Consider the following 10,857-nt stretch of genomic DNA (forward strand, 5'->3'; position numbering starts at 1 on the left):
CTTCAAAGTAATCACCTACCGATAAAGTACACATATGCCAATGTTTTTTGTACCTTCTAATTTCTTTTATCAAAACAATCGAATCGAAACGGTGTTCCCTAATATGGTTTATATTAGTTGTGTTTGTTTCCACATACGTCAAGATTTTAAATTTCATTGTTTGATTTTCCAATTACCCGGTATTTGAAGGGTCCTACTTCTGGGCCAGTAGCTTGAAGCTCTCGGCGGTCTTTTGACAATGTTCCATGATGGCGATAGTGTGGGGACTACGTTTTGAACATGGAATGGTAGCCTTTGCTATCTGGTTGCACGATTAGCAGTTTATATGTAGATCTGTATGCATTCGCCTTTACTTATTTATATACTCGTCCTAAGTACATCGTCTTCTTGAATTGCGAATTTAATAGCTTTGAAATGTACCTTAGCATGCAGTGTGTACCAGAACTCCAACATTAGGTCTGTTTTCTAATATGTGATGTAACATTAGTATGTATATATGAGATACCCCGAACATCGTTGCACTGGTGTTGTCCAGCTAGTATCGCCAAGTTGAATTTTGACGTTTCTTCGATTCACAATTTATATTGTTAAGTTCATGAATACTTCGCTCTGAAGGTCTCATAGCAATTTATAGTGATTAATTTGTCGAATAGGATAACAAAAGAATTAACGGGTAAAAAATATCTTGTGAGCATTTCAAGATTCGATGTTATCCCCATCGCTACCATTGACTCTTAAGTGACACTATAACAATCGTCGAATGTGACGGGAAATGTTCCGAATACAAATTGAAAGTATTTTGCCACCACTATTGTTAGAAGAGCGATTTTAATACATGTGTAACACCACTAAATTAATCGCTTTTATAAAATATTTAAAGCCAAAAAATCTGGAAAAAATAATAGGAGTGACATCCCTATTTCTTTTTGACATGATGCGTTTTATGGCGCTGACGTTTCTGCTTTAATTTAAGTCCGTCCATATTATGTAAAACAAAAACATAAAACGTCTTGTTGATGTTCTGTGTTCTAAACCACAACAATGAATTTCCCTACCAATTTCTTGGCTATCAGACGTAAGTATAGTAAAGAAAACTTAAAAAATTAGCAAATAGTGTTTAATTTTGACATAGTTTTAAGGATATTACCTAGAAATACAATGAGTGCTGTTGCGGGTGCCGGGGGTCCAGTTGAGGCGGCTATAATTGCAACGTTAACGGATAACTTACAGCCGTCTCATTTGCAAGTTGTTAACGAATCGTATATGCACAATGTTCCTAAAGGATCTGAAACCCATTTTAAGGTTTTGGTGGTTTCGGACAAATTTGAAGAATTGCCATTAATTAAAGTGAGTTTGAAATATATAGTAATACCATTTAGAACATTTTACATGTATTTCGACTTTAGAGACATCGTTTGGTAAATAACCTGCTAAAAGATAAGCTATGTGATCTCTTCCCACATGCCTTGTCTATCGAGGCCAAAACACCCAAACAGTGGACACCGGAATATACTATAGAGCCCAGCCCCAATTGTCGAGGAGGATTTGGTAAATAAATTCACACACAAAAGGACGTTAAACCATTTTCCCAGGAAATAATATTTTCAACTCAAATACATAGATACAACTTATGTACATAAATAGTAAATAAATAATATAGTTTAGTTTTCAATTTGTTATCATTTAATATGTGTTTTTATCTTCAATGTAACTGAAGTTTTTCCACACTCATGCGAGCCGAGAGGATAACATCATTTATACCAACACCGTCGTAGGCAGCACCACACAATGATAATGGCAGTTTATAACGTTGTATATAACGACGTATGTCTTGGACCCGCTGCTTGTGACCAACATTATATTGCGGTATACATTTTTTCAGAATATGAACTCTTGATAGCTTTGGTTTTTGATCAATACCTAGAATTTGCGATACCTCACGAAGCGCTATATCTAAGAGTTCTTTTTGTGTGGGGTCTTTGCCATAGTACTGTTCAAACCACTTGCCACCCATCATGACAGTTAGTACCGTATTGTTTTCCATATCAAAAACACAGCTGTCGAAAATTACTCCCAGTATGGGACGTTTTTCTAGTGGAGGTACTAGAAATCCAAAGGCAGGTTGCTTTAATACATCTTTATTGGTGTATTGAAGGTTAACCACAGCAACATCGACATATGGAATAGCCAATAGTTGGCCTGCTAAACCTGGATGTTGATTCTTAATGCATGCAGCCAGCTTAAATGCTGGAATGGAACTTATGATATGTTTCGTTTCCATGTCTTGGCCTTTTATGTTCAAGCGTACTGAATTCTCGCCAAAAAGAATTTCTCTACATTCAGAAGCTAAATTAATTTCCACATTCTTATCTTTTAGGTGATTGGCCAAAGAATTTGGTAGCGTTTCAAGTCCATTATTAACCCTATACATGCTCCATTTGTTTTTCAGTGCTTCTTTAAATAATTTTGGATGATTTTTATTAAGGGAATCATTTTGAGAATTAGTCTTATTAGAGTTAAATTTACTCATAAAAAGTCCCTTAATAACACCTCCGTATCTTTGTTCATTTTCAAATATTTCATCCATAAGGAACCTAACACTGATCTCCTTTGCATCTCCAGCACATATACCACATATCATGGGACTTATGGCATAATCAGCTAATTCTGAACCAAAACGTCTGTGGACAAAATCGTAAATAGATTCATCTCCAAATTTTATCTTTTTTGATTTGGATTTCAAGTCGTTTAGCAAGGCCATAGCTAAAGGTCTACTGAAAGGTGGTATTGTTTGCATTGCACCCTTAAGGCTATTAGGCAACATACACAATTGACCTTTAGCATAAATCATACGATTTTTTGCAGCTACATGAGACGATGTAACGGCTTCTATCGGTAATTTCAAATCCTCAATCATTTCTAGGGTATTGGCTCCCGATGCTCCCTTTGGTCGTATTGTTCGCGGACCAGCTTCAAAAATGAAACCATGGTCTTTATGCTTTTCGGTTCTTATCCATCCTCCAACACGGTTGGATGCTTCAAAAATTGCAGAAGGTTGATTAAACTTTTTCAGCAAATAATAACTGGCGGAAAGGCCACTCAAACCACCACCTAAAACAATAGCCATAATGATGTCCTAATATTGTATATGAATTTTTTGTAATTATTGTTCGACTGTTTTATCACTGCAATCTGTAGTCAAAACACAAACAAAACCTTTTTTCAACCGGTTTCCACAGAAAAAATAAACATGAAAAATGACTTAAAACTAGGGGTGTCAACCGGGATAATCCCAAGATTTTCGGGATGGGATTAATCCCGAATCCCGTTTGTTTTTATTAATTCCGGGATTTGTCCGGATCCCGAAAAACTAATTTCAATTTGTTAAATTTGTGGCTTTTTAGCATTCTTTATTAAATTGGAGTTTTCATTCAGTGCAAACGGCCCTTAAATTTCATACCCGACAAATTGAGTTAAAAATTTATGGTATACCTTGAGTAAGAGTTTATTATGCATGAGGTATACTATAAAAAACACAATTTCATCCAAAATCGAGGTAAAAGATAAAATCCTCATTTGAACAATGAGTGAAATGCTTTTCGTGCCACATAAAGGTGAGTATTAAGTTCGAGTTTAGCCGCTAAAATCGCTAAAGTGAAAACTAAATCAGTAAGAAAAATGCATGAAATTATACGTATTTGTTGCAAATTTTATTATAACTTGATGGGGAAAAGCCCAAAGCAAATTTTCACAAAGTTTGTATTCCTTAAAATGGATTATTAAAGAAAAGTAATCGTGAAAAAATGACGTTTTTAGCGGCTAAACTCGAACTTAATACCCACCTTAAAGTAAAAAAAACAATGATAAAAGGTCCGTGGACAATATGACAAGATTGCGCTTATCTGATAAAAACTTTGGATGCCTTGATATTTTTAAGAAGTTACTTAAAACGACGAAGTACAAAAGGTTTAACACAAGTGTACGAAATATACCTAATCAAATTAAAATGCTTTGCTGAGTAATATAGCGATAAGAAATTGCTTTTTAATTTATTTTTGTCATAATGGTTTGTTTTTCTTTTCTTCATATTGTTGAGTTGGACTAAGTGTTCGTGCTTTTAATTTATTTTTGTCATAATGGTTTGTTTTTCTTTTCTTCATATTGTTGAGTTGGACTAAGTGTTCGTTAAGTATGATAGCAACTTGAAACTCATTTATAATTTACTCTTATTTTTTTGTTAATAAAATTGAATTAAACTAAATTGTACCTCAAAAATTTTTTGCAGCTGTAGATTGTTATAACTTAAAATATTTACAGAATCACAAAAACTTCGGGATCCCGCAAAAAAATCCCGGGATTCCAAATTTTTATAACCCGAATCGCGGGATTTTTAAAAATCGATCCCGAATGACAACCCTACTTAAAACCATAAAACAAAAACATATGCATATCCTAATTCAAAGGCGTTCCATCAACCGTATGGCCCATGGTCGATCATATTCCCCAGGAGATAAGGTCGAGTTGGAACGCCTTTCTATGGTTATAGCTGAACAGCTGTTGGAATTGCATCAACATCAACATTCCTCACATTAAGGCGGGTAGAAGAAAAAATAAGTGTTTTAATAAGTTTTCGATTATAAAGCTGAGCACTATGTTCGCTTTTTGCACCAAAATCCTAAATTAGAAAAGCAAATAAAGATACGAAAATTATTATATTTTTGTCGAATCTTTTTAAATTATGGATGGAAAAGTTTTAAAACATTGGTTGATAAATGTTTCAAAAAAGTAACCGTGGAAAACAGCCGATTTTCGACTCGAAAACCAAACATAGTACCCACATTAACATACAAAACTATAGAAATTAGGCTAAACTCCTCTAAAATTTTTCAAAACTTCATAGATGGTAGAACTCTAATTGTGTTTTTTTTTTCTGAAAAAATGCTTTGCCTTCATTTTGTCTGTAATGCTATGTTCCCACCGACTAGTTTTCCTCATTCGTTTTTCCAAAACATTTCACCGTTCACACCGGGTTGAGATGTTTTAGTTTGACATTTACCATGGAAACTAGAAATTCGCATTTACTCGAAATTCAAATATATGCAACCTATGTCCAAATAATTACCGCGAGCGCAAAGGGAAAAATGTTTTATGTTATTTTCACAGTCCATGTTCTTAAAAGCCTTTGTTTATTCTTTTTTTTTCTATGAAACTTATTTCAATATTTTGACATATATTTTGAATAGGCTATGTTATTCAGGATATATTCCAAATTAGGTGGGTTCACATTCTAAAATTGACGTGTTTTGGAGGAAAACTTGTGTTTTGAACTTGTTTTTTAGTATGGGGAAAACGACTCGTTTTGAAGTGCTTATAAAGGGAAAACATTTCAAACCCCAAAACATGCTTGGTGAGAACACCGTATAAAGAATGTGCCTTTTTAAAATGATGCCAACAACCTAAAAACATGCTATAATTTCAGGGGGCAGAAAAGAATTCAAATATAGCCCTAAAATAAACCGGTACCCAGATACGAATTCCATAAATTCCAGCAAATAAAGTTGCCGTTAACTCGTTATTAAAGGACTTTGATAGCATATGAAGAAAAAAAGCTGAAAAAAAAACAAAAATTAAGACTTGCTTCCTAGAAGCAAGTACACAAAACCCAAATTTAAAAGACTATTTTATCTTAAAAGTATCCTTACTTGTATTCTCCGCTTCTTCGGAAGCAAGTACACAAAACCCAGAAACAAGTACACAAAACCCAAATTTAAGAGACTATTTTATCTTAAAAGTATCCTTACTTGTACACCCTCAAAAAAAATCGCTTCTTTAACATATGTTCCAAACATATTTTGCAGGAAGCACATATATTATTGCATACTGCCGAAACATTAATATGTTTGTTTTATGTGAACATATTATATGTTTGGAAGCATTTTGAGCCAAAAATATTATATGCTTGGAAGAATTTTTCCTAAACACGATTTTGCTCATTCCCTAACATACTCGTAATTTTCACTTCCACGAAATTTTTTAGTTATTGGCACCTTTTTCTGTAATACAAATAATGTTGAAGAAATTATTCACTTTTATAAATTTTTTAAATTTTACCTTTTGCCTGCACGGAGAATCGAACCGAGGACCATACAGTTTGTAAGCCAACACACTATCCACTGGGCTACGTAGCTGTTATAGTCACCAGTAGATAATTATCGTTTTAAGTTACATTTATATAGCATAGTTTGCAGCGCCCACGAGCCCATGCAAACATAACATTATTTAACAGAAACATACATTTGTTTGCCACGTGGAGCAGTGGTTAGCATGTCTGCCTTGCATACAAAGGGTCGTGGGTTCAATCCCTGCTCCGACCGAACATTTTTTTTTTTTTAAATTAAAACATTTATATTTATACTATATTAAATTTTTTTAAATGAAACTTCGAAATGTGTGTTTTTAAAGATTTATAGTCAGTAACAGTGCTTGATATAAACGAAATTGACTGATTTTTGGATAAAATATTATTTTTTATTGCAAAAATAACAACTTAAAAAAACTGTTTTTGTACAAAACTTTAAAATTTGGAAGGAAATCAAAAACTAACAAAAGAAGAACGTGGAGTCGAGTATAAACATACATACATAATTTTATAATATAAACATAAATTTATTTAGGAGTGAACATTTTTTTACTAGCATTGAACACCATCGCTCTAAAATTCCTTTTATTTTTCTTTAATAATTCATTTTAAAGAAAATAAACTTTTTAAATTGTTTTAGCTGTAAAACTCGAACTTAATGCCCGCTTTTATATTTGATGGTGTCCGTCAACTCCTCGTGGACATTTTTGAATAAAGAAGAACTAAAGTTTGTTTTTTACATTTTACTGTGTAATTTTTCACTATTTCCTCCTTATTTCATTTTACTGTCCCAACTCTAAAAAGAGTATAGTGCCCTTTCGTTATTTTTATGAAGATCCCTGATTTATTTTAACGAAAAATTGTGCCCATAATGCCAAAATGATAAACAAAACACATTTTCACACATGCATAAAATGCTGCTCTCAAGGCGAAAACATATGCAGTTTGTTTTTCAAATGTCTATTCTCTTGGTTCCGAATGTCTATTCTCTTTATTCAAATTAAATAATATTTAGACTTAAGCATATCAAATTTTTAGCCTTATCATAAAACAGTTTTCCGAAACAACATACAAGCGGTTTCACAGAAATTGTTCTTTTTTCATTCTCTCGCTTTGTTGTGTTGATATCTTTCGTCAACCCTCCCGGTTTCCATCTCTATTTCTTTCTCTATACTCTCTTTTTGTCGCTCTCTGAATAAAATATCACAACATATATATGTTTACTCGAAATTTGTTAATTTATATATGTTTACATTCACACATATTCTTTTTATGAAACATTCATGCCCCAAACATAATATATTCTAACATATTAACATAGATGTCCCAAACATTTAGTGTTAGTTTAGGAACATTACATGTTCGCACTTAAATATATTGTGGTTTAAAATCGTGCCCGAAACACATTTTGTTTATATCGGAACATATGAAAAACATATTTTTCTAACAGTGTATTATCCGCTTCTTCGGCTCGGAATCAATACCAAAATTGTTAAAGTAAAGATAAAATCTTTAGAACCGGGCATGCTTTTTTTCAGTGTAAGAAATCTCAAATGGTCCGATAACTCATTTTTACAATAACGCAATCCACAATTAGACATTTCCTCTATTTAAATCTATTCATAACTAAATTGTTTGTTTGGGATTTCTTAACTATCTTCCAATTTAGAAGATAATCCTATACTACGAAACATATTGTCTTGAGCACAAAGCTGTCTTGTCTTTAAAATACGAATGAGAGTTTTGTTTGTTTTTCTTGACCGAGAGTCGATGCCCGTTTTGTTCTTAGAATTAGGAAATTCTTTTCAAAAAGAAAATTCTATTGAACTAAGGTCAATTTTACCTAAAAAGTTTGGAACATCGCTCTTAAATTCGATGATTTTTTAAACTTGACTATTTATTTATTTATTTTAAAGATGCTTTTTACTTGAAAAAAGAGGAAATAAAAGCTGTGGTTAACACATTCTTAAATACCTTTGAAACCATATGATAAAAAAATAAATCAAAAATTGATGCAGGAAAAATTTAATAAATTAAAAAGGATAAAGGAACGCAAAACTAAAATTTAAAGAGAATTGCGTTCTAAATGTTCCTTAGTGCAATTCTTCGCTATTTTGGCTCGGAATTGATACCAGAATCATTAGATCTAAGGCAAACTTTTTTCAGTGTAAATATTTTGAAGATACCTTGTTATCTGTAACAAAAACAAGCACTCCCTTTTGTACGACTATCGGCCATTTTCATGTAGCACCGTTAGGCTTTAACTGCCAGTTAACAGAAAGTAAATTCTAAATATCTTCTCTCCGGTTAACTTTAACTGAAAAATTTTCGGCAGTTAAGTTCCTAACTGTCATATGGAATATATACGCAAGATGGCAGCTATGTCCATAATACGGTTTAATAGTTCGTTAGTTAACGGAGCTTCATGAAAATGGGCGTATCTATAATACAATTTTGTAGGCAATACATAGTGGAGAGTACGAAAGATTCAACCCGGCAGAATACACTTGTTTTTTTTTCTTTTTTTTAACTCGAAACATTCCAATCATTAAATATTACAAAATATTTAATGATTGTCTGTGGCATGTTTTTGTGTCGATTCTTCAAATATATGTAAATGTCACCTAATTTTCCCATTCAAAAACTTAATTCCCCCATATAAAACTATAATTAAATGCTTTTAGAAAATACTTGAATCTCTTATTCGAACGTCATACTTACGAACATAATTTCATAGAGGAAATAATTGAGGAAAAAGCTTTGTTGGACAAATGTTGGATACGTTTATAGATAAATACCGGAAATACAATCTACAAACTAAAGGAATTCTATAGAAATATCCATGGAAGTTAAGTGTGTGTGCGTGTGTGTGTGTGAAATAGACCTCAAATGCAAGAATAACGGACAACACCAGGTATATTGTTAGGTTTAGGTTAAAAGCGATATAAAAACAAAACGGAAAACAATCATAACAAAAAACAAGGAAACTCATACAAACAATACGGGTAAAACAATTAAGCAGCAGTATGCCGTGCGAATAACACGCACACTCCAGCACGCATGATGGATGGAGAAACAAGATGTAAGAACCGTGGAGAATAACGGTAGAAACTAACAAAATACAAACACATTGCTAATGACAGTCAAAATATAAAGAAGAAATAAACATACAAAACACACCATAACAAATGCATTAATCCATCTTACTAAAGACAACAACTTCATATCTGAGGACTCCTATTGATTTCGCAAAAATACTTAAAGAGTTGTCGTATTCAACCAAATACACTCACTCTCACGAGAAGAGCAAAGAGTAGAAGAAGAAGCGAAAGCTTTTTCAGAGACAACGACCTGACACGAAATAAACTGCGAACCCGTAATTCTACCTAAGCTCCAGCTCAACTTATTGCCGCAGAGTTCTATGCCACGAAGAAAGTGTGTCAGAAATGTTTTAACTGCTGTCGTGAAAGGTTCGTGAAAAATTATAACGGTCGCGTGTGTGTTAACCAAGAAATTTGTGTAAAAAATACATATACATACAAAGTGAAAAAATCTCATTGTGTGAATTGGGAAAAATCAAAGAATTAATTTAGTTTTTAGCAAATATCATATAAATTTAACGAGTTTTTTGTATAGAAAAGTAATTATTTACATTACCCCATGGAATAACTGTGAAAATAGCAATTAATTTAGAAATAATATTTGACCACTCCATGAAAAATCTATATGTAAAAAGATATGTGTACAGAACTATAGTGGAAAATTTAGATTCCATTGTTGAAAATTGAAAGGGTTCTATGGAATTTCCAAAAAGAAAATTAAAATTATCTTAAGGACATTAAAATGTGAAGATGTTAAGATCTGTGTAAAATCTATGAAAAAATTACATAAATCCTAAATTGATATTAAATTATGTGAAAAAAGTGAAAAGAAGAAAATTTAACTTTTTTCATACATACACAGCCTACTTACATACATATAGAAAAAGAGGAAAATGGATATCTTCTTTATATATACATACACGCACACAGCAGCACACATAAGCGTACATTCATTCACTCGTATCCGAATGCTATATCTCTTGTTCTCTGGCTGACAAGAAAAAAAAAACGGCTAAGCAACGAACCCCATGCAAACCTAAATCGCTGTGTACGTGTGTGTTATATGCCCAAATGTAGGTGAACTAACAACAATCTCATCACATTTTCCTTTGGATACACTTTGGCATATCACATACACGCATACATTGATCAAAAAGGAGAAGATAGTAACAACTTCCACCTTTGTGTGGTTCTATTCCATTGAACTCTATTTTAGGGGGATGCCTGGTGGGAAACAACTGAAAAATACCAATAATAGGATAAAACAGCAGCGTCAATGGTATAACATTTTCGAAATAGTTAATAACCAGTTAAAAACTATATGTATATGTTATACACTTATTTTTGTCGAGATTTTATAATTTAGATATTCAAGTTTTTATCTAAAGCTAAGAACTTATTGCATCTCCCTATGTTTATGCATTTATCTTGATTGGTAATTTTCGAGTGGAGAGTGAGATATAATGAGAGGAGAGAAAATCAATTTGATAAGTTGTCGGCCTTCTGATCACAATTTAACGGTAAAATATAAATGCATATCCTGTACATACAAAGTTTACATGGGAAACATTAGGACTGTTTTTCTTTTAGTACTACCTAACAAAGCCATGACGGACA

General features: G+C 32.6%; 2 protein-coding genes across 2 annotated transcripts; one reads left to right on the top strand and one right to left on the bottom strand.

Annotated features, from left to right (window-relative positions):
- Positions 1 to 918: 918 nt before the first annotated feature.
- Positions 919 to 1,687, top strand: LOC142224301 (bolA-like protein DDB_G0274169). Its single transcript, XM_075294075.1, has 3 exons — positions 919 to 1,075; positions 1,133 to 1,347; positions 1,407 to 1,687. The coding sequence occupies exons 1-3, from the start codon at positions 1,042 to 1,044 to the stop codon at positions 1,554 to 1,556; spliced, it is 399 nt and encodes a 132-aa protein (XP_075150190.1). The 5' UTR covers positions 919 to 1,041; the 3' UTR covers positions 1,557 to 1,687.
- Positions 1,572 to 3,262, bottom strand: Ppox (protoporphyrinogen oxidase). Its single transcript, XM_075294062.1, has one exon. It carries the CDS (start codon positions 3,125 to 3,127, stop codon positions 1,703 to 1,705), a length of 1,425 nt encoding a protein of 474 aa, XP_075150177.1. The 5' UTR covers positions 3,128 to 3,262; the 3' UTR covers positions 1,572 to 1,702.
- Between the last annotated feature and the right edge of the window lie 7,595 nt (positions 3,263 to 10,857).

Source organism: Haematobia irritans, chromosome 1, assembly GCF_050003625.1.
Source record: "Haematobia irritans isolate KBUSLIRL chromosome 1, ASM5000362v1, whole genome shotgun sequence".
NCBI classification, from domain to species: domain Eukaryota; kingdom Metazoa; phylum Arthropoda; class Insecta; order Diptera; family Muscidae; genus Haematobia; species Haematobia irritans.

Coding starts and splice junctions, on each gene's coding strand:
- LOC142224301 (XM_075294075.1), top strand. CDS start 1,042: ATGAATTTCCCTACCAATTTCTTGGCTATCAGAC. Junction 1,076..1,132: donor CAATTTCTTGGCTATCAGAC/GTAAGTATAGTA, acceptor ATTTTGACATAG/TTTTAAGGATATTACCTAGA. Junction 1,348..1,406: donor AAGAATTGCCATTAATTAAA/GTGAGTTTGAAA, acceptor TTTCGACTTTAG/AGACATCGTTTGGTAAATAA.
- Ppox (XM_075294062.1), bottom strand. CDS start 3,127: ATGGCTATTGTTTTAGGTGGTGGTTTGAGTGGCCTTTCCGCCAGTTAT.